Below are 23,594 nucleotides of genomic sequence, written 5' to 3' on the forward strand. Positions count from 1 at the left end.
GCCAAGTGCGAAAGACCACAGGCTACTGCAGCACCGTAACCGTAACACAAGTACAGCAAAAATGGTGTCTGTTTCAATCAAAAACAAGTTTTGACTGCGGTCGACTTGTCTATGGATTAGATCGAGACGTAAAGGTACAGGTTGCCAGCGTAATGCTAAAAACCGCAGTATTTAGGATATTTGTTTTTAAATTTATGAATTTTTCCATTATTCAAATTCAATGCGAATGAAACCTGTTATCAGCCGGTTTAGTATGCTCACATGCCAGTCTGCATCTGCTTAGGGCTTCTTTTTCTCTGAGAGACGGTACCAGACAGGCGTCGTATGAGGCCGGGTCTGTGTAGTACATTATTTCTATGGGGGTTTTGCCAGGACCAAACCAATTCGTTGTAGAAATGCGGTTCGTCGCATGACTGGGGGACATATAATTGAGCTTCCACTGTACTGTTCTACAAACTTGCAGACTCGCATTTCAAGAACTCGAGCAGAGCAGGTTGGCTGGCAACGCCAAGTTACCTTCATGTAGCGCGCGTAGTGATGTAGCATGCGTAGCGAAGCCTAGTCGATCCAGTTGTCACCGACCATGCTCAAACCCCAGGACAAAAGCAAAGGCAAGCTGTTAAGTTATAAAGGCAGCATTTGTAATTTGTTGTGCGAGTCCCGCATGTCCAGTGCGGTTGTTAATTTGCATGTTGAATAGCGATATGGTCCCGGGCAACTCTTCATGCTAAGCTGTTTCAAAAGGCGCCAACTCCACCCTGGAATTGTGCGCCGATGAGAGTGGGGAGGGAAGCACTGGACAGTGATTGTCGCAAAGACACCAGCAATTATCCGGCTATCACAGTGTGTTCAACTTTTGTTAGGTTGCCACGGGCTGAAGATTCGGAGCAGGCGTTGACTGCAGTTTCCCCTGTAGCGACAGCATGACAGTGGTAGAGGAAAGGGCTGTCTTGGTGAAAGGCAAGCGTATGTGTGCACAGCAATGCATTGATGAACTTGGGCCGTACTCTCGCACGATCACTTTCGCGATGTACCGTGTGGCTAGCGGCCGAACACGTCAGTGGGCGACAGCATTCCCGAAACTCGCACTTGGCACTGGTTCTTGGCACTATGCCAAGAAAGCCATGGCTTGTAGAGGCCGATGCGTCTTGCGCTAGCCATGTGATATTGAAAGTGACCATCCAAGAATACGGCACACCTTTTCTGACCACTTGTGCAATAAAGTCACTTATTTTCTGTCAGATCCAGTATTTAGGACTTTCGATTATTTGGATTTTCTGGCGGCCTTCATTGAGCCCAAATTACTGGTCGGGGACTGTAGTATCTATGCCTTTTGTGCACAACACTGCCCTGGCTCCAATAGCGAGCCGATTGAGCGGAGCGTTGATTGTTAATGGTGCATGCATTTGCATCGCTTTGTCACTTTTGCAGGCAGATTGCACTCCACATCTCAGAAAACCTTCTGAGATGCAGAAAACCTTCTGTGTGCAGGTGCAATTGATAACAGGGCAGTAAACAGTGGTAATGCGCCTCAAACGTCCATATTATTGCGATTGCAATAGAGAGGCCTGTGGTGACAGGGTTGAACTCAAACGCAAGTGCAATGGGGCCAGGCTGTCTTATTTCCAATTTTCCAGTTCCAATTTTCATCTTTTATTTTGTGGTATTGATCTGTCTGGCTGGCATTTGTCTACACTTAGTCGTGCATATATTCTGTAATGCCAGTTGGGAATGTTTTTGGCGATGACCTTGATAAGTCTGAAACTTCCACTGGCCCACTTGATGCATGCCCATGAGCCAGAAAAGAAAAATAACCAAATGAACAGAAATGTCAAACAAAACCTATTGGTTCTTCGCTTCCTTTGTAGGCACTATTGCTAACTTAGCCTAGCGGGAGAAATATTTCGGCATTTGAGTATTTGTTAGCACAAATATTAGATGAGTGCTGACACCAGTGCTGCTCATGTCGTATAGCTATAAAGCCAGGTATGATGATAGTGGTCATAATGAAATTAAGAAGGCTGTGTGTGCTTGCAGTAATCACAGGAATTGGAGTGAGTAAGTGTATTGGGACGTCATGACGTGTCAACGTCCTGAGCACTGAAACCGGTTCGTAGAAACAAGTTTTATTGTAAGTTTTTTATTTATTTGGGGCACTCTGACGCTTCCGAATATCTTCTCTTGGTTTTAGGGGTTTCCAAACTTCTTGTAATGCAAAAAGAAAAAAATAAACTGATGGGTCGAAAATGTCCTGTCAGTAGTCCTTTAACCCCTTAAGTGCCATGAATAATTTTTTAAGATTTATGAAAAGTGGTGATTTCTTTTTACCTGCATTTATTCTGCCATATATTTCTATAGAAACTGTGAGACCAGGAGTGCCTATAGCAATTCTTGTTGCTGCTCATGCTTAAAAAATAGCTAAAGGCATTGCGCATTATTTATTTATGTGTCAAAATTACTAGGTATTGCAATCTTTGTCTTGATGAGTTAACTCGTCATCAGTAGTTAAGGGGTTAAAAGAGATGATACACGAGTGCTCCCTAAAGGTGTTCAAAAATAAAAGCAAGAGATGATTGGTGGCACCAGTGACCGCCTGGCTCCAAAGGGGATGCTCATAGTATCATTTCCTGCGACTTTGGACAGCCAGGGACTCTTGGGACATTTCTCTGGTGCTTGCAATGCAGGTCCAGTTCCTGCTGGATCGGCAGCCACTGTGTGAGATGCATTATGCTGTGGACAAGTTGCCCATGGCCAGTCTCGTGTTTCCAGACTTCAGCATCCGTCCTCCACGGTGCCCACCGTGAGTGCACTTTAAAAAAAAATGCGATGTGGGACTTGGTGTAAGCAAAAGTTTAGATGGTGTTTATGAAGAACACTGTTTCCTTTATTTCCCATAGACCAACTAGGCATGTCCATACGCTTCGTGCACCGGCTCCCGTGGACGAGCTAGGCTAATCCACTCCCATTTATCTAACCTAAAACAATCTGAGGGCGTCAATGCATCTAGTTCTGTTTTTCGATGACACGTGACACTGCAAAGAATAAAGAATCTTGGAGGAAGAACTGCATCCGCAGATCACTGTCGCAAAGTTGAGCACATGTACAATGCGGCAGGCGAACAAAACAGCTGCAAACATGAGGGCACTCCAACGGATGTTACATGAGAGGCACCAGAGTTCGAAACAAATGGTGCCAATCCGATTTTCTATTTTCGTCATTTTCTTGCTTAAAAAAGTTTTGTTGTCACTACGAATGGTAAATTCGTTACTACAGAAGCCTAACCTTTCAGTCTAGCATGATTTAATATATTTTTCTTTAGTGCCTCTTTAATGAATATTCATAGAACCTTTCTTTTTCTTTGGGCTATGTCGGGAAGCCTCAGTTTCTTAGAGTGCAGTGAAAAGTTGCATCATCTTTAGACGATAACAGTTCAAAAGGCGCCTGAAGAGCAGTGCGGCTTCGATTCTGAAGCAGGCTGCAGTGATGCCATGGAAATCAAAGTTACTGGTCAAGTGGTATGCACACCACTGACACTTTTCATGTATGCATGCTACTCATACGCTAAGATACCGTATTTGTTTCCTCGTGAAAGACTGAGCATCCATGTCATGCCTGCATGGTAAATGTAACGTGGGGAATTGTTTTTGCCTAATGTAGGTTAGCGCCAAGTAAATGTTGGTTCCAGTAAACTAGCGTTTGCGATACTCGTGGCTGTCACTCTGCCCCATTCGGTTTTGTGCTGGTAACTTGTATCACACCTAGCAGTCGGGCCTGACAGCATCAGTTACCTGTTTGCAGGGAGCTGTCGCTGAGCTGGGACCCAAGGCTCAACGAGCGGCAGCGGCAGGCGGTTGCGGCGATCGTGGCCCCACGCACGGTTCCCAATGTCCCACCCATCCTTGTGGTGGGCCCCTTCGGCACAGGGAAGACCTTCACACTGGCGAAGGCGATGCTCGAGGTGGTCAAGAAGATTCCGGAGTCCCGTGTGCTCATCTGCACCCACTCTAACAGGTCAGTGCTGCCGATATGGCCTCTGTCATGCACACGGCGACAACAAGAACACCAAATTGGGCACTGATGCCAGGCACGTGGCGGAATACAAAATGGTGCTGCATTGCATGCGCAATTCTTATATCCACTTGTGTCTCCGACTGACACCACACTCACCAGCTTATGGCTTCTGAGATCTGGTGGCACATCTCGGAGGCCATAACCAGTTGATTTGCCGTGGCCACAGAAGCGCTGCTCCATTTAGGTGGCCGCTCTTTGTCACACAGTGATCAACATGAAAGGTGCATTCACAAACAACTGCATGTAATTATAGTAAAACCTTGTTATAATGAAGTTGAAAAGTGAGCCAAAATTACTTCGTTATATCCATCATTGCGCTTTTTTCAGCAGTGTACCATAGCCTTGCATTTATAACCCGTACCAAAAATTTACAAAATTTATCACCTTGAGGTGTCGCTTCACGGCAGTGTGACGCACTTCCTAGGGAACCTCACCTTCTCCCTCACCTCTGTGTGTTGAACCTCACTTCTACCTGTTCTCCTCTTTACGGGTCGCCGTTTTGAGTTCAGTAGGATGTGGAAAGTGCATGTGGCGCCGGCAAACTCCTACATCACCCATTGTCGCGGTGCTTCCTTGGTTCGTGCGAAGAGCCCAGTTACACGGTGGAGAGCTGAATCATCGTTGGGATTTTTGGCTTGGTCATGTTTGTTTTGTCTGCACTGTCATCCTCTTTTGTGTGGATGCTACCTGTGGAGTGATCCGATTCAAGTGACATGCCACATGTCACTTGACTGATTTTCCAGGGGTCACTTCTGTCCTATGAATCTGGCTTTATCAGCATTGCCGGGGAGGGGGTGCATGGGCACTGAGCCACTGGCCGAAGGTACGACATGGACGAGTCGTGCATCTGTGAACAGAGACTGTTTTACAGCGAAGCTGTTTATGTGACGGGCTTGTATGAATGAGCAGTATGCCTAGTCTTGTAAGGGGGTTATCTGGGCTTGCTGACGTTCGTAAAGTGAACAAAAAAAGATGGCGGTGCTGCATGGTTTCGTAGGGGGGTATCTGGTTTGGCTAACGTTCGTAAAGTGAACAAAAACAATGGTGACACGAGCTGCGAAAAGGGGAGAATGAACTATAGTAATGCGGAGAAGAAAGGACGTGATTTCACCCCATGCCGCACCTGTGGAGCCGGATTGCAAATTGTAGAGATAGACCATTACTAACAGTTACAACTCCAACAAAAATGGGAAAAGTTGGAAGACCACGCATTGTGCGCACAGCCAAACAACAAGCCGAGTACGAGGAGAGGCGGCGACAGCAGTGACGCGACCGACCATAACCAACGACAATGTGCCCGTGCGAAAGTGAAGTATGTGGCCAGTGACCTTGCCTCCAAAGAACGTCGGTGAGAGCAGATGTGAGAGTCTAATTGTCGGTGTTGACCTCAAGCTACCAATGAAGATCACATACTGGAGGCCGCTCGCAAGCGTCAAGCTAAGTTGTTGAAGTCTGTGTCCAAGTGGCAGAAGCGCGAGTTGCCACCTCCTTCAAGTTTCACCGGTGCAAATTCCAAGTTCAAGAGAGAATGTTTCTGGACGCGGAGTTCAGCCATAGTTGCTCGGTCTGCGATCAACTGCTTTGCTGGCTAATCCGCCACCATATGAATGGTTTGGCACGAATTTTCGCATAAGAGTTGAGCGTTGTTGTATGTAACTATTTCAGCCTGTTATATGTGTGGAAATTTTTTTTTCTTCTTGAGCTGTACTAATTGGGGATGCATGTTATGTGCTCTAGTGGGTTATAAAAAGAAAAATATGGAACAATTGAACCTTGTTCGCACGCACACACACACACAAAATAAATTTAAAAAATGTGAGAAGAACATATTGTAGAAGAACATATGAACAAGTGAGAAGAACATATTGAACGTATTTTAGAAGAACGTATTGTAAGAATGTAGAAGAACCGGGTGAACGTACGATCTGTAGTCACAAAGAAATTTGGCAGACGACTCAACTGTAGTTGACATCTACGTAATGCAAAATGTTGCATGAATCATTGCAACACGAGATGCCGATGTGTGTCAAGCTGGTGGGGCTCAAGCAGCCGAAGACACGCATTATCATATTTACGGCTTCGGCAAGCTTGTGTTCGTGCTCTTCAATTTCGGCCTGTGTGAGCAATTTTTTCGAGTGGGGCATTTTGGCGAGTAGTTTTGCCGTGAATTGTTAGGGCACAAGGCACAAGACACTAACACGCATAGAGCTGGTAGGGCCCAAGTGACCCAAGATGCACATTGTCATTTTCCTGTTGCATAATGTTTCAAGACTACAATGGGAAACCAAAATGAAATCGAGCTAGTAGGTGACACCAGAATATGATGCCTACGATGCCACCAGAACGATAGCTGACGCTCACTTCGCACCACCTGCAGTAGGGAATGGTGGCACGTTTGGGTTGTCGCCTATTAGAAGCTTGCAGTACGCTTCCAATGGCACTATGCTCCACGCGCTGTGAAACCGATAGGGGAAAATGCTTATTGCAACAGGGTTGGTGGCGATTTGCTGAGCATACGGCATGTGACGACTAGGGAGGTCTTTTGCTGGTACCGGAATAGGAGATGAGTGCACGCTGGCATTTTCACATGCCACGGGCGAGCGAATATTGTGAGGAAGCTGCTGCAATAAGCGACTACTGTTCTCGGTAATGCGTACCTCGTGCCTTTTCTTGTTTACATGGGATTTAGCGGCCATGAAACGATTGCAGCTTGGCAACCTACTGAAGAATTGAAAAGTCGTGTTTTCCAGAAACATACTAACCGTTACAAAAAGAGGCATAACTGCATTGGGTTATGCATCTTTTGCTTCCTCGATTGCAAACATTGGTGCTGGGAAATTGTACATAAGGGGATCGTATCAACGAGGTTCTACTGTAATAGGAATAAGAAAAGTAGATACACTGAATAGACGCACTCCATTTCGGCGTTTGAGCATCAAAGAAATTGCCATTCGACATTCTTGCGGAAGATCAACCGGTGGGCACGTCGATTGCATAATTGAACTGTGTATGTGAGTACACACAAAAAAAAACTTAATGGTTGTGCACCTGCTATAAAAAGCAAACTAGTCAGAAACTTGAGTAATTTTTCGTCCCATCGCCAATGAGGGTATATCAGTTTCTGTGAGTCTGAAGACAAGACATGCAGGCATGGCAGCATCGTTCATACAGGCATCATTTGCATATACAGTTCAACTCACTTATAATAATATTCAACTGCCATGAAAATTCCATTGTTATAACCGATAATTATTATAACTGGGCTGCATGAAAAAAAATCAAAATGGTGGATGGCATAGCTGTTCCGGGAAGGCTATAATGGTGGGGAGGCCAGTTCTCCTTCCCACCACCTTTCTCCATCCGGCTTCTGATTGTGTTGTCTCATTTAACTGTTTAACTTTGCTTCCTGCACGCTCCGATCAGATTTTGTTAGCAAGCCACGGCTGTCAGCATTCAAGAATGGCACTGCTATAAAATCTGCAAAGAGGGAACACGGGCTGCAAGTGACATATGAGCTCTGCCGAGGCGTCGGTTTGATGGCCCCAAAAGGTGCCTTTTAAGAATGCTGGAAGGTTGCCGTGGCAGCATCACAGCTTGAGAAATCCAGAAGAAATGCTGGAGCGAGACCGCTACAAGCATCTCGCCATGTACTTCCCACTGGCTTGCACAAGAAAACCGCACGTTCGTCAGCTTTGCTTGCATTTACACGAAGCTTGCTGACATCCTTCTCAAGGCATCCAGGCATTCCACATAGTGCAGCAGAAGGTCCCTCGCGAAAATAAGCCCATGAAGGACGGAATCATCTACAGGACCTTCCAAGGGGACAATATTGAGGCAGCCTGCCCTACCGTGTCAGCGCTGCCGTCATGGCCGTCACTGTCACTATCCGATGCAAACATGTTTGCAATGATCGCCTCATTGGTTAGAAGCACTTTGTTTGCAAAGCTATAGCAGTGTGCTTTCTTTTCACCGGCAACGTCGTGCATTGCCAATGATTAGTGGGCGCATCAGCCATCTTCCGTTTCGGCGGCAAGTCAAACGAGACTGAGAAACAATGTGGCCAGGAACGACTTCGACGCAACGAACAAAAACAAGCATGAGCGACTTAATCCATTAGAAGAATTGTGCAGAATGAGGGCCAGAGAATAAAGAATCAACTGCGAGGGTCGAGCGAGCAATCTGGGAGCAGCGTCTGCAGCGTTGTCCGCACAGTTGGTGCGGCCCATTTGTGTTTCGGAGGGTGGCGCAGCACAGAGCTATGAGTTCAGGCCATTCGTGTTTGGAGGGGTGGAAGGGTGATGGCGTAGATGCGCGCAAGGCTGGTGTGCATCTCTGGTGTGCATCTCTCACGGAGATAAGCATGCAGCGGCAGTTGGGGTGGAGGGCGATTGTGCAGCGGCTTGCATTTCACCTTTTCTTTTTTCTTTACAAGGATTTCGCATTTCATTACCTTTTGGCGTGGCCTTCATCATTATAATCGATAATGCAGCATAGTGACATTGTAGTAAGCAGGTTATTTCTCCATGGAAAGCATACTAAAGCTGACGGTGCAGCACGTTTTCATTGTTATAACCGATATATTGTTAAAACCGGTACCGTTATAAGTGGGTTTGACTGCATTTGGGATTGTTATAAATGGGTTCAACCGCATTTATGTATATGACCCTCAAAGGGTTAGTAATACATATGTGCACCCGTCGTCTCCAGTCGCAGTACGAGCACTGATACGCCTAATAAGTGTACTGGAAGGCCTTCAGAGATATTTTGGACATGCCTGTGGCAATTTGAGCGCCTTGGGGGCAGTAAAAGGCATGCATTCATTTTTTTTTTTACGCTCTAGGAAGTCCGAAAAATCGGACTCCCTAGGGGCTCCCTAGGACACGAAGAAGGCTGTGTTTTGTGGTCCTTTTCCTCACATACATGTGGGGTTTGTGCTGCCAGAATTATTAGAGGCAAACATGGTGCTGCGATAGTTCAGCTGTCACGAGGGATTGTATGTTGGCTTAAAGGTAATTCCGAGCACGGCTTTAATTTGTGTGCAGTGCGGCTGACCTTTACGTGTTGGAGCACCTGGACAAGGAAGTGCAGAACCATCCGGCACTGTGCCCGCTCAGGATCCTGTACGAGTACCGTATGCCCAACCGTGTGGATCGACGACTCCTCCAGTACTGCCTCGAGGTAGGTGGGGTGTCGGCACCCTGTACCTCAGGTTAAAAGTGCCATCCGAGGCAACTTTTCGGCATGGCAAGGTCCTCTACTACTGTTTTTGAACACTTCCGATGTGCTATTTGTTGAGTGAATTGGGTGTGATTATACTTTTAAACATTCTGAGCACGAGGTGGGCATTATAAATATTGTTGGTTTCGATCAAGGTTGTGGTTCAAGGATCAAGGATCAAGGTTGCTGTTGATGTTTATTGGTTGTTCACGAAGGTGGTCATAGTGAGATTGTTTGCTGTTGGATGTCTGTAAGATGTTCATAACAGTGCGCAGTTAACATTTTCGCACCCTTAATAATGGTGCTGGTTTGTTCCATGGGTAACACCCTTAACCTTGAGGACTTAAAGTTTTTATTGCGATAGCAATTATATGGACACTCCAGGTGCATTTCTGCCATCACCGTCAGGTTCCGTATGAGTGAAAGCGTGTGAGGGTGAGCCAGCGAATGTGGTTCAATCTCGCGTGCGTGAGCGGCAAACGCCACCCAGATGCGTGCCCTCTCCTGCGATGCGTGAGGCAGGGGGTCAGGCGAGCGAGGAGGGGCATTCTTGGGTGGCTGCTAGGGTGCCTTGATGTCCTCCTTGCCTGCTGCTCCGCACAGAGTGGAGACAACCGCAGCATCTACTACGGCGTTGGCCATGCGAATCACAGACGCCATAGTAGACGCCTGTGGCGGACGTTGTAGGGACGCGTTTCCTGTGCTTGTATGTCTTGAACACAATCTGTGACGTGGCCAATGTGCATTCTTGCGCGCGCCTCATCTTCAGAGCAACCTGCGATGTTTGTACAGTGTGCGTAATGCCGGTGGCTTCATATGCGCTCTGCTTTCAACGTTTTATTCGCACTGAAGCTACAGATGCACGGAGGTCAGCTGAATCGTGGCTGCTGCCGCGATTCCTAACTCAAGCATTTTCACAGACTGTTTCCCCTGTCATTGAGCGAGATGTGTTCATGCTTACCCATGTGCACCTGACACCGTGCTGGTTAATTTAGTTAAAACACGTTGACAGGCCAGTTGGTTTGAACCCATGATAGAATGTGTAAGTGCAACTGAACAAGGACGTAGAAAAAAGCAGACACACAGAGATAGCGCTGTCTCTGTCTGTCTGTTTCTTTCTATGTTCTCGTTGAATCACGCTTACACATTCTATCATTGCTAATTTAATTAGTAAGTGAATGTTCATAAGTTTATACGGCCCAAAAAGCTACTATCCTTACTTCGTACAGCCATCTACTAATTTGCTATCACAATCAGTGCTTTGCCTTTCGGGCAGTACTGCAAGTTTATATTCTGAATGACGGCAAGCTGAAACTGCACCTGCGGTGGCAAAAGCAATAGTTGAAACCTGTGTATTTATTCTAACTGCCTGATGCATACCGAAATGTCTGGGATGAGAGCTTGACAGTGATAGCTGCATTCAGACCTCTGTATAACCAAGCTTAATTTAACACAGCCCACACCCATAGGAAACTACTTTCATTCATTTGTCGATCTAAATTCCATTGAAACTATGTATTTTTCTTTGTGATTTAACAGTGTAAGACACAGAATTGAGTTAACAAAGTTTTTGGCCTTTTCAAGCATGTACTTGGAGCCTTTATGCCTAGTAAATGTGGCAAAAATACTGCAAAAATGTTGGCCAAAGCAGAACTCATCATTTGCACCTGTCTTCCGCATCAAAAGTCCGAGTGGCAAAAATGGCGTCGTGGAGAGGGAATGATCGGGTACTTCGAAACTTGATAGGCAGGTAGCACCGCTGCAGCCTCTGTCGCGTTGCTAAATAAATTGTGGAGGCGGGGCGGGGCACTTGGCAGCTTGAAGTAACAGTCATCAATCTTTAAGGCCATGATTTGTGCACGAAGGCGCTGATCCTGGGAAACTTGTACTGTTGGCCATGCTTCACTCACAGCGACGTGATCAAATGCGTGTCTCCTCCACTACCCCAACTGTGGCACTTACATGGGTGAGCCCATATCCAAGCCATAGGCCATATTTCGCTGGTAATCTGCAGTGGGTGCAATGGCAAGCTCAAATGGTTGGCGCCTTGATGCAGGCTGTGTTCCTGTGTGCCTAGCATAGTAGGTCACGCAATATCAAGTTTCTGAGATACAGTCGCTCCCCATTGCTGGCGCTCTTCATTATGCCAGCGTTGTAACTGCGAGTGTTCGTGGTCATTGAGTGAGATTTGTGTGTATGACCCCATTCTTGTTAATTAAGCAAATGTTAAGGGCTATTTATACGGCCGATAACACTATGGACCTTTGTGTAGTTGCCACTTTGCTATCACGAAAATACAGAAAGGCTGCCGCTAGCACTTCACTGCTAAGAGAAAAGTGTTCCCTTGGCTATGCTGGGCACTCTCGCAATGACCACTGGCCCTGTTCGTGAGAGCGAGGGCAGCCTCCGTTGGCTTGAGCCTCTGATAAGTGTGCTGTGTACAGTGGGACCATGAACAAGCACTAGGCATTGCTCTTTGTCCTATCATTCTGAAAACGATCAACACAAGTTGCGCATTTCGCCGGAGGTGCAAGGCACCGTGGACAAGCTCGAGTACAAACAATGTCCCAACAAAGGGGCTGGAGGATGAAAGGAAAAATGCGTACGTATCCTGTGCTGTCACGGAATGGTCCCCTTCGCGCCTGCCATGCCTGTTTCCCATGACTTGGAAGTATGAAGTACCACTCTCGAAAACGGGTCAGTGGAAAATGACTCACTGACCCTTTCGGGGCGGAGCAACAAGTGATTGACAGCTTGGTAAAAAGGAGGTGTGCAGGGAAGGCAGAATAGGGGAACGCTTGCAGAATGGGGAACACTCATAGAAAAGGGACGGTGTGTGCCTCAATCCCCACAACGATTCAATCTTGCCCCGTAATGTTTCGAGTGCCATTGCATGGACCAGCGCCTCTAAACAATTGCAGAATTTCCTCTGTGGACATTGCCGTTTGCTGGTGATGTTTGTCAAGATGATCTTGATGGTGACCTTGTGTAATGTGCTGGTAGCGCCCATCAGTATGTTCAAGCTGTTGAACAATTGCCCTTGCAGGTGCCTCGGGAACAGCAGTCCAAGCAGGGGCCCTGGTTTCGGCAGCCAACTGCCGAGGAGATCGAGGCCCACCGTGTGGTGGTCACAACCCTGTCGTCGTCCCAGATGCTGCTTGCTAGCAACATAAAACGAGGTTGGTGTAAAATGCGGCTGCAGGGTTCTGCCTGTTCAGTGCAGTTGAGTTACAGTTGAGCAACCTCACTGTGGCCTCTGTTCTCTCTTCACATGCAGGATTCTTTACGCACATATTCATTGACGAAGCAGCACAGGCGATGGAGACTGAGTGCATCCTGCCCCTTGCCTTGGCTGACGAGAACACCCGGATAGTGCTTGCTGGAGATTACATGCAGGTGAAGTTGGCTCTTCCTGCAGGTTGGCACTGAGGCATGCTGGGTGCACTTAACTCCATGCGCAGGGGTAGCAAAGGAAGAAGCCTCCCCTTCTCGCCCACACAAGGAAGGGGTGCGCCTCGTTGGCATTGGTTCTGCCGTGCGCGTCTCAGAGAAGTTCAAATGCAAGCAATTTGGAGCAACGTTTGAGGGCATCAGAAAAGTTAGGGTGTTCAAAAAATGACCTCCTCGTGTTGTGTGCCTTCAGTGCTGACGGAACAGTATTCTTGAATTACTTGATCTTGATGGATTTGAGTGCGTTGCAGCTAGCTGGTAGAAAGTTAGCGGGAACTGATCATGATGCTAAGGAATGGGGGTGGTGGATGCTGCTGGATGTTTAGTTCCTGCTGCTTCTGCTGAAAATACCTATTTTTGACTTGCTGAATGAAAATTTTCGAGCGAGGCCAGTAGCTCACAATGAATCATTGCAGTACGTCGTCAATTCTAATGAGCACTTTTTTTTTTGGTATGAGAATGTCTCCAACAACTTCATGGTTTCATATGTAATTTAGGTGAGCAATCTTACGGCGGTGCAAGAAAGTTCAGTATCCAATACACCTTACTATGACAGGCCTAAACCATTGGCAGAATTCTCTCTTTTCAGATCTGGTGCTTCAAAAGCTTTTGTGGTTGTAAAGTATGTAGCATGTGCCATGTGCTATGCATTTCACGCTTCCACATGCCTTACTCTCTGCCATCCCCTCTTCGCTGTCTCTGGTGCAGTTGAACCCGGAGGTGTTCTCGGTGTTCACGCGTGAGCGGCGTCTACACGTGTCTCTGCTGGAACGTCTGCACGACGCGTTCCAGCGTGCCACTCGAGGCAGTGGGGATTCCCAGCACCCGTGCCAGGTGGTGCTCGAAGACAACTACCGGTCGCACGAGGCGCTGGTGCGGTTTACCTCGGAAAGCTTCTACGGGGGCCGGCTACGAGCCCTTGGAAGCCCCGGGCCACACCACCTACTGCACGCATTGAGCTTCTTTGCAGCACGGGGCGAGGACATGCCCCGCGATGGCAGCACCTCTTACGTCAACCACATGGAGGTGAGGGCGGCAGTCAACCATGTGTTTGGTAGTTATGAGGTTTATTTTTAATGCCTGTGTAGAAAACTGCTTTGCTGTCTCTGCCGGACAGCCGTCATGTCCCGTGATGCTCAATCACCGTCTCTTACACCAGACCTTGCCAAAACCCTCTCTCCTGGGCAGCCGCTCGCCCTGGAAAGCAGCCCGCAGAGCGGCTGCCCCTGAAAGGTGGTGGTCCCGGGTTCGAGTCCCTGACCAGGACATAGTTTTCTTCAACTGCGAGGCTTTTCTTTTGAGGAACCCGTATGGGTTTCCTTTGTAGCAATTGCTACGATTGGGTGGATGTCTCATTTTCCCTTAAAGGGGGACACGGGGATCAGATCGCGAAAATAAAAAAAAAAAAATAGATTTTTGGCAACAACGCGTTTCGGTATCTGCAATGCCTAATCTACATTGTATCAAATGGTTTGGCTGAAAACACACTGAAAGTGCCCGAAAAAAAATTAATTTACCAGAGCGTAGGGAGAGAAAACAGCTTTAAATCGCGTAAAATCGCCGCTGTTCGTGGAGCCCTAACTCGTCTTTCCCGCCACCGAACGCTGCCATCTTGGTATCGTTCGAAAGCTCGAAGTTTCGCCATTCCGTTTCTTAATTCTTCGGTCGTCGCCATCTTGTAACAAACACACAAACACGAAAGAAGGGCGGGTCTGCTAGAGGCGGTCACACGGGCCCTGCAATGAAAGCGGGCCTCCGATTGGTTGCCGTGCTGAAAGGCGCCTCGCCATTGGTTGCTGCTGCAGCAGTGGGCAAGCTGGCAGCCACAGTGGACCGCAGTTGTCTGATTTGAAAACCACGTCGGTGTCTTTCTTCGTTTGATACTCGCAGAATTCGGATTTATGAAAGCTCCCAGCTAGCTCAGTGATGGATCATCGCTCGTTCGAAAAGAAATTTTAAATGAAGCATGCCTTCGGAAAACGGAAGCACAAGCCTCCTACGGTGAGCAAAAGATGGCGGCCAGCGGGAGAAGCGGAGCACCCGACTGAACACGTGGGTAACATGCCGCGTTATCTTGCACTGTGTGATTCCAGCAGCGAGGCCGACAATTGCCCTGTGACATCACCGCTGATAACCAAGCCACCGGAAGACATGCCAACGGAGGCTCTTTCACCTGTGTGTATGGCCGCACGAGTTAGTAACCGAGATCGCATTGTTGGAAGCGACGCGGGTCGAAGGTCACCATCGCCGGCAGAGACGGTGTACCGTTTCCGACGCATCGTGCGACAGGGACACGCAGCCTGCAAGTGAGCCCAACCTTCGACGAGCTACATACAGTATGGTGACTCTGGGCTCACTAGACGAATCGTCGCCCGAACGTCGCACTATTCAGACGTGCCTCGAGCCGTGTTTTATGTCAGCGGTGACTGCAGAAGCACAGGCATGCAGCGTGCTGGGTTTGTAAATGTCTTTGTGTGTGCGTGCGTGTGTGCGGCTGATACAACATGAATCCCATGCAACCCACCAGGCACAGTGCTGGTGATCCTTCCGGGCTTTGTGTGCTCGTGTCTTTCGAGAGAGATAAATCAAAGACAGGAAAGGCAGGGAGGTCAACCAGAAGAGCACCCTGTTTGCTACCCTACACTGGGGGTGGGGAAAGGTGAATAGAAAGAGGAAAAAAGGAGAGAGTGTCTTTCAAAATGCTAATAACGGGTGTGCTTACTGAACGGAAAGAGCAGATGAGTGTTTGTCTTCTGCAACCGAAACGCTGGACAGACGATCAGGAGCACTGCGTGATCTGTGGTTGGAAACGTGCAAGCTCAGACGACATTATTGATGTATACTTACAGTTTGTATTATTTATCTTTTGCAAATTATAATAATTTCAATGGTATTTTGAGAGTATTTTAATTTATAAATCTAGAAAGTTTTGCACAACATGTTTTGTGCGGTAGGTACGCTAGTCGATCGCAGCGCCCTACTGGTAGTGTCATCACAGAAGCGTCCCAGTTCTCCTTTTGTTTTGCTGTACAGACGACACATTGCCCCATTTCAGTACACCATAACTTCGGCATCGATGAACAAAATGTCCGTTGTTGGAGGGGGCAACGGGAAATGCTTTTTGCTTGCACCGGCCACAACAAGGAGGTAACAGCGATAAGGAAGATAGCAACGTAGAATGAGCTCGGCATGTTCATATTGAACAAATGCCGTTTTCATTTTGTGAGCACTGTCCGTGCTGTTTTGTTCAACCGACATAGTTACAAGCGCTAATAAGACTTCAAAAAAAGTGGGACTGGACAGAGCGCTAGACTTTCAGTCCTGTCCCACCTTTCCTTTCCATTAGTATTGTTAGTGCTAGTAATTATGTCACAGCATGTGCATCAACACCAACGAGCCCAACTTTCTGCATTAATTGTTCAACCTACATTCAAGGTGAGGATTTTTTTTCTTTTTTTTTATGGCTTTGGACTTTCAGAGGTTGGCTTAGAATTGGGGCCGGCCTAGATTCGAGTAAATATGGTAATTTTAAAGTTCACATGTTGGCAGTATGAGTTTGCGTCTGTGGGTCTCCACTTTCTCCCTTGCACACCTCCTTTGTGTTGCCTTTCTGCTGCCAGGTGCTTGAGGTGTGTGACGTTGTCAAGCGACTGGTAGAGCAGTGGCCCATGACCTGGGGACCTCGCGACCCATCGACTGTGGCAATCGTGACGCCTTACTATGACCAGGTGAGCATTGTGACACTCCCGAGGCTTTCATACTCAAACATTGCTCTATGAGCTCATCTTTTGGGAAAGCTTTATTTACTTCGTGGGTAACTGTGATTTTCATGTTTTGCAAAACACAGAAATGCTCTCACTAGATAACTGCCGAACCAACGTGGGCATCTGTGGCTGTCATGAATCTGCAAGTTGTGACCACTGGCAGTAATGTGGTGGAAGCCACGACACCTTTAGTGTTCAGGCAGCTATGCCAACGTGGTCAGCTACGATGACGGGTTGAGTGTTGCATTACTCATTGTTGCCTTTGCTTTGTGGCCAGGCTGACGAGCTGGCTTGGCCGTTTGACATGCCACATTCCCAGTTTGCGTTTGCCTACATCCCTGTGCATTGACCGTGCACTGTGATTCGATCAGTTGATGAAACGATGGGGTTTAATGTCCCAAATGAGAACATTTGCTCTGAAAGGTGCTGTGGTTGTGGCCCCGGTCTAAGCCACCTGAGTTTCTTTAAAGGTCCTATGACCAAGTCCTTTGACATACAGAGCCTCACTATAACGAACTTCAATCTAACTAAATATTTAACTTTTTACAACTTCTTGTCCATGGAACACCACGTATTTAGAACCTCAATATGACGAAGTGTGTTTATACGCAATTTCAGTACAATGAAATTTCGATGCCACTACGAAGGAAGACCGAAACAATAAATGAAAACTTCTGTAGATAAAGATGGTTAAATGTTTGAGTTACAAGCGGCTGCTTCCGAATGTGTGGAGGAACAGCTTCATGTTCCGTATAAAGTCCAAGTGCGATAAAGTCCTACCACGCCCCACACTGGTTTATGTGCAAGTGAAATCTCGTAAGGATGAGCAGAGAAGGATGGTGGCTTGATGAGCGCCATCTTTCCACATGAGCGAGGGGAAAGAGGGGAGGGGAGCCAGCTCACAATAAGGTGATCAAATGTCTGCCAGGGGGGACAGAGTTGGGGGCGGGTAGGTATGAGTCTCCTATTTTAGTGCAGCCATGGCAGCACGTGGCTGTGAGTGTGGCAGAGTACATACGCAGCCCGCATACCCTGTTTTAGGTGTAATCTAGCTGCCTCGTAAACAAAGAGCGGGCTTACCAAGTCTGCGTGGCATCATGTGCGCTGTCTTCCTGCACGTACAGTACTGGAGGTTGCGTAATCTCACATTTTGGAGGCGCGTTGAAACACGAGCCAGACGAAGTATCCGCTTCCTGCGGCTGGTGTTTTTCAGGATAGCATCACATCCCACTGCAGGCCACTGGGGCAGAGTGCACGCGAAAGTGTGGCTGGCTTTGCTTTGCACTGCCGACGGGAAGATGTCGTCGACACAGCCTGATACCCTACCTTTCATCGCCTACTGAAATTCAACAAAATGATTTTTTTTTCTCATTCAACTTTGCTTTTACAGTGAAGCTGTTAGCCTCTAGCTGTTCAGGATTTTTCGTGGCGTCCTCGCCTAAAACATGGCAGCTGGAAAAGAAGTTGGTGTTTGAGTTCCTGCATAACAGAATTATATTTTCTCATATAGAGTCGAAACCCGCGATAACGAAATCTTGCGACAACAAAAATCTCGCAACGACGAAATATTTTCGTATCCCCGGTGAACAGCCATAGGAGTCAATGCATCTCGTACCTCTCCACAACAAAATGTTGCTGTACTACAAATCCCCCATTAATGAAGTTTGCTGGAGCATATTACCTACTCGTGCAAGGCTAGCAGGCTCCAAAATGTGCTCAACTGCAATTTTTACATTACACTTGAGTGGGCGCAGCCATTTTTGTTCACAAAAATGGCAGCTGTAATCTCGATCGTACCGTATTTACTCGCATAACGATCGCACTTGCTTAATGATCGCACCCCTGAATTTTGTCGTCAAAATTCGATTTTTTTTGTTTCCCGTGTAATGATCGCACCCCTAACTTGCCGCAGCGATATGTCGTGTGCCAAGTCTAGCAAAAATGATTGCGCTTACCATCTGTCGAATGCTACGCGAACGACTCTTCAAGACAAGCCAAGCGGTCTGCACGCACCAAACATTCTTAAGTAGATGCCTCATTTCATTACTTTCATCACTTTCCGCACTTCCATGACAAAAAGAGGTACAACCAAACTTGCCTTTATTATCGGTAGGCTTTATAATGGTTATGGTCAACAAAAACAGAAAAGGCGCCTTTCGATTCTTTTCATCTGCACTCGTGGGCACGCAACAAATCGTGTGCGGCAATGATAGTAGCCACGTTTACACTGATACGTTAAAAGCGAACCCTATTCTTACGCCGACGCTTGTAACACAGCTATTCGCCCACCCTTAGCGGAAACGTGCCGTATTAGGATAGTAGTGAAGACAGATGCCACAGTTTCCGCAGCACGCCGGCCATGCGTTTCCATGTCACTGGCAGCTAAGCGCGCCCATCTGTTTCTGTCCCCTCAAAGTGCACATGGCTACATTATTGCAGCAAACTTGCCGATATTAACTATATTATTCATCACTGATACGGAAGAAACTGTTTCAATGCACGTAATGTACTCACGAGAAGGAAAAAAAAGTCGCGTTCGGCTTGTTCCGCCGGCCGCCATTTTTGTTTGGGTGTCCCGCACCCGCATCCTGCAGCAAACGCAGGACGTAAAAAATTTTTTTTTCTTTTCGCGGGAAATTTAACCCACGTAATGATCGCACCCCCCGAATTTGCGTCAATTTTTTCTGACAAAAAAGTGCGATCATTATGTGAGTAAATACGGTAATCTCGACTGTAATCTCGATCAGTTGCCTTCAAATATACGAGATACGATCACTGTCGCGCTCGGAACTGGATGCACCGACGCCTATGGGGGACGGCGCTGTTTGTCGGGGTCCGGTGCAGAGTTATGCAAAATGTCGCAAAAGGGATCGCATCTCCAAAAGCAGTTGACCGAGAGTACTGCTCCATGGCAGCGCTGCCATTGCTGATCGACGCATGCGGCGCACTTTGTAATGTCGGCAATGCGGTGCTATATCCTCACAAGCTTGCCAAAGTAGGCTAACTGAACAGTGGCGGGAAAGTTTTGTACTGCGACGCACTACCTGTCAGTGCTGTCTCATTTCGCAGCTACAAAATTCCCGTGAAAGCGAATTTTCATGTTCCCCGCCATTTCCATTAGTGCGAGGTTCAACTGTATTCGGATTACAACCCAATGGTATTGTGTCTGTAGGTTGTGTGTTAAGTCATACTTTACGAATTTTCTGACACGTCTTACTTTTGAGAAATTCAGTTCATTCAATGACGCACTTGCGCTAGGCAGAGGGCCTACAATAATGAGGATGTGTGCTGCGCCAAAGGTACCGCCCCCTAGTGGCTGCGGGGACTCAGACCTCCAACGACGGCTGGAAAAGAGCCGTCGAAAGAGTCTTTCAGTTTCAGTGTAACAGATTTGTGTTCTCGTATATTCGAATAACATCCTGAGGCTATCATGTCTGCAGCTTGTGTGTAAGTCGTACTTTACGCAATTTCTGATGCAATTTACTTTTAAACATTAATTTATTTCAATAAGGCACTTGCACTTGGCGGGAGGCCTAGAAGAATGAGGATGTGTGCTGCACTTCCGCACACGTGCATGCGCGTGTGACGTACATCACTTGAGGCGGTGGTGCTTGTGTAACGTCCATACCAGCTTCGCCGTACGTCCACTTTCCACAAGACGCAATGGAGGCGAGCTTTTCTTTCCAGATTGCCCAATAATTTAGAAAAATCTGTGGCCCCTCCCAAGTAAGAAAAATCTACGGCTACTGTATTTATTTGCATAAAAGGTCTAATTTCAATGCAATGAAAATTCAATTGGCAAAGCAAATTGCTGTTTTCACAGACTTCTTATATTGTGGTTCAACTGTATGACCAGTAATTTTGGCCTTTTCTGTATAATTATAGTGGTGCATAGTACCCGGTTGACATGTCGAAAGCCAGACAGTATTGTGCTGTGGAAAGATATTGTCTCATGACTGTTAATCTGTTGCAGGAATGAGGATGCGAACGAAATTATTACGAAGTGGCACATGCTTGCTTTGTTGGTGTCCACCATATTGTGTGCCACTGGGCCACTTATGCCTTGCATGCGCTATGTGTGCGAATGCACTCCTGCTGCTTATTTTCCTATGACAATATTGTGGGTATCAGAAGTAATGTGTGAAACAGGGCAGTTGGTTGTTTGCTGAGCTACAGGTTGTGGCCAGAAGGATGAGAAATGGAGGGGCCCCCTTCTGTCGTTGCAGGTACAGTGCATTCGTATGGAGCTACGGAAATACAAGCTGTCCCAAGTCCGAGTCGAGAGCGTTGCCAACGTTCAAGGTATGCATGCATTGATCTCACCTTAGTTGAAGCAGCACCTTGAGGAGTTGTGTTTTGCCACGGAGTGATCTTGTTAAAAAAAAAGCCTTTCTGTCTCTCAAGTTTGTTTCTCGCGGCCTTTCTGGCAAGCCTTGCAGGGGTAAATGCGGGAAGAAGCATTGAGATCGGTCTTGGTAACTACTTATTTAACCATGCAATCCTGAAACGCATGAAAATTAAATTTTGGCCCATTTTGAGTTTGATAACTTCTACTTGATCAGTTGACTCTCCCAGCAGTGTGCCTGTGTGGGCTGCCTATTGCAAATAGCAGCAGTTATACCAGCCTTGCAAAATTCAGCACCTGGCATGCAAAAGTAGCCAAATACTTCACGCAGCCAATATTTTTCACTTTCCACTCATCTAACACCTCCCAAAAAATATTCCCAAGAATGGGACCTCCTGTCCAAGAAACTGGAACAGCTTAGTTTTTAATACCTGTAAAATCGAATGCCTTCTTTTGGTGGGATACTTTAGGCATAAAGTGCAAAACCACTCTTGCTACGTCGACCAGTCCGCGACGACGAATGTGACGAGCCAGGGCAGTCGAGCAAACAGTGTGGCTAGCGCTACCCTACAGAGGAAATGGAAGGTTGATGCTCCACAAGCCATAGCTTTCAAATTGAAAGTAGTCTAAAAATGTTGATGCAAACAGCCGCACGCAGTTAACTCTTTCTGTACCGCACTCATTGGGCATCGTTAGCCCACTAACGATAGTTTGAAACACTGCTTTCGAGATCTTCCACGCCGCTTACGGCCACTCTGACCCACAGGATGTGAAGGAAGAGAACTATATTTTCTAAGCAGTTCGCTTTTCCCCGCCAGGCAATAATTTTTGAATGCACTCTGAAGCTTTGGGATCGTCAAAGTCGAAAGCAAAAATGGCCACCTCCTGGAGCGGTACGCACTCTTTGAAAGATTGCAGATCTTGCCATTCTGTTGCGCCTGCAGCTGATTTTATCGGTGGATCGAGCAGCAGTGAGTCTGAAGATGCTGCGTTTTTGTAAGACTTTGACTCTGAGGGTGACGACGACGCAAGCCAGCCCAGAACATTGGTGGCTGCAGTTCGGCACACCAAACTGTAGTGCTCGCACTTTTTTTTTGTGGAATATCTGTTTAATAAATTAAAAAAATTTTTTTTTGAGATATTGCATATTAGACAGCAATACATTTTGTATATCTCATAATTTTTGTTACATTTCTTTCTTAGTAGATAAAAGTGCGTCTTTACAAACTTCGTTCAATTTTATCCCACAATCTTGATTCTGGCAACTTATGTCTCTTTCATGACGTATATCTCTTTAATAAAACTTTTATGCAGGAAAAGTGCATTCATTATGCTTCTTTTCTATGTATTACATAAAATATTGAGTGCAGTAGTTCCTTCAGAAAAAAAAAAAAAAAATGTGGCATACCCTATAAAAGACACCTATTTTCCGCACGGTAGGGAAAGAGTTGAGCCCTCTGTTTACAACTATAGGCAGTGACATTCTTACCGCCAGAACTGGCGAGCGCAAGCGAGGGCTGGTCAAGAGTAGGGTTTATCCGCACCTCCTTGTTAGTGGGGCAGAGCCACGTGGTTGTCATGGCACCGTTTCCGGGAAAACACTTATTGTTTTTCTGTTTTGACTTGCGACGGTGCCATGGCAGTTGCTCTTGGTTGTGATGTGCTGCCCTACAATAGCAGTGGTCACGAATTCTGATATTGTGTCAGTCACATTACTGGACAGTGATCACCACAATCAGAAAGTGAAGACTGAGAGAGAGCAAGCATCGAGAGAAGGCACATGCAGCGAGGGGACTCTGAAAAGGAGAGGCCAAGGGAGGAGGAGTGTTGCCCCCCTTAGCTTATTCAGCGAGCTGACACCCGCCCACTCAATGTGATCTCTCGGTGGCTGTAGTGAGCGTCGAAGGGAAGTCAGTTGCATGCAGAATCTTGGTTTCAGCTAGTTGGTGCTGTCACATTACCTAGAATTGTCTGAATGAACCACTGTGGCCTTCATCAACCCTAGCTTCCTTACAACTTCTGTTGGAAAACACCTTCAGCCACTTCACCAGCAAAAATAGCATAAAAATGCCTTTAAGCTGCCCTTCAACACCTCTTCAGTTCTGCAGATTGCAATGTTTTGCGACTTATTACCCCATTTAATTACAGTAATGCCCTGTATTAAAATTAGAATGCTCTAGACTGCTCTAATTAAATAGTGTACAGTAATTCCTCGTTATAACGAAGCCAGCGGGATGGCGATAAAATTTGCTATAATTGGTAATTCGATATAAGCAACCACTCGATAAAATCTAAAACAGTCGAGCTTTAACTGTGCCACAACTGCGAGCAAGTCAAAATACAGTGTATTCAGCGAAGCAGAACTTTATTCAGGTGCAACAAAGGCAGTGAGCTTTGGCTGTTTCAAGTACTTACCGGGAGAGAACAACCCCTGCTCTAATTTGACGAAGCATTGCATGAGGCCATTGTCACCGCCCGTGTATTCAACCTTATTTCACAGCAGGCATAGGTACTTCCGAATCTACACCATAATTGGCACTTCACATGGCTCTTCGTGCAGCGGCTCTTCGTCATCATCGGGGCCACCAACAGTGTCAATTAGTATCCCCGCATCTGTCGCTGGGGCGACCACGAGAGCAGCAGCATCAGCCAATGCAAATGTCTCGACGCCACCATCTACCGCTTGGCAAGCAATTTTATGAACAGCCTCGTACAGATCGGTGCAAGTCCGGTCATCGACAGGCTGG

At 46.9% G+C, this 23,594-nt stretch overlaps 1 protein-coding gene across 2 annotated transcripts in view; it reads left to right on the plus strand.

The window, feature by feature from the left end:
• The window catches only part of Helz (Helicase with zinc finger), a 91,421-nt gene that overhangs the window by 51,584 nt on the left and 16,243 nt on the right, over positions 1 to 23,594 (plus strand). For both annotated transcript variants that reach the window (XM_075702434.1, XM_075702433.1), the window contains 8 exons: positions 2,685 to 2,800; positions 3,799 to 4,011; positions 9,114 to 9,249; positions 12,335 to 12,467; positions 12,566 to 12,684; positions 13,447 to 13,764; positions 16,359 to 16,466; positions 20,729 to 20,804. In XM_075702434.1, the coding sequence (XP_075558549.1) occupies positions 2,685 to 2,800; positions 3,799 to 4,011; positions 9,114 to 9,249; positions 12,335 to 12,467; positions 12,566 to 12,684; positions 13,447 to 13,764; positions 16,359 to 16,466; positions 20,729 to 20,804 (1,219 nt within the window). The remainder of the gene's footprint in view (positions 1 to 2,684; positions 2,801 to 3,798; positions 4,012 to 9,113; positions 9,250 to 12,334; positions 12,468 to 12,565; positions 12,685 to 13,446; positions 13,765 to 16,358; positions 16,467 to 20,728; positions 20,805 to 23,594) is intronic.

Source organism: Dermacentor variabilis, chromosome 8 (genome assembly GCF_050947875.1).
Source record: "Dermacentor variabilis isolate Ectoservices chromosome 8, ASM5094787v1, whole genome shotgun sequence".
In the NCBI taxonomy this organism is placed as follows: Eukaryota; Metazoa; Arthropoda; class Arachnida; order Ixodida; family Ixodidae; genus Dermacentor; species Dermacentor variabilis.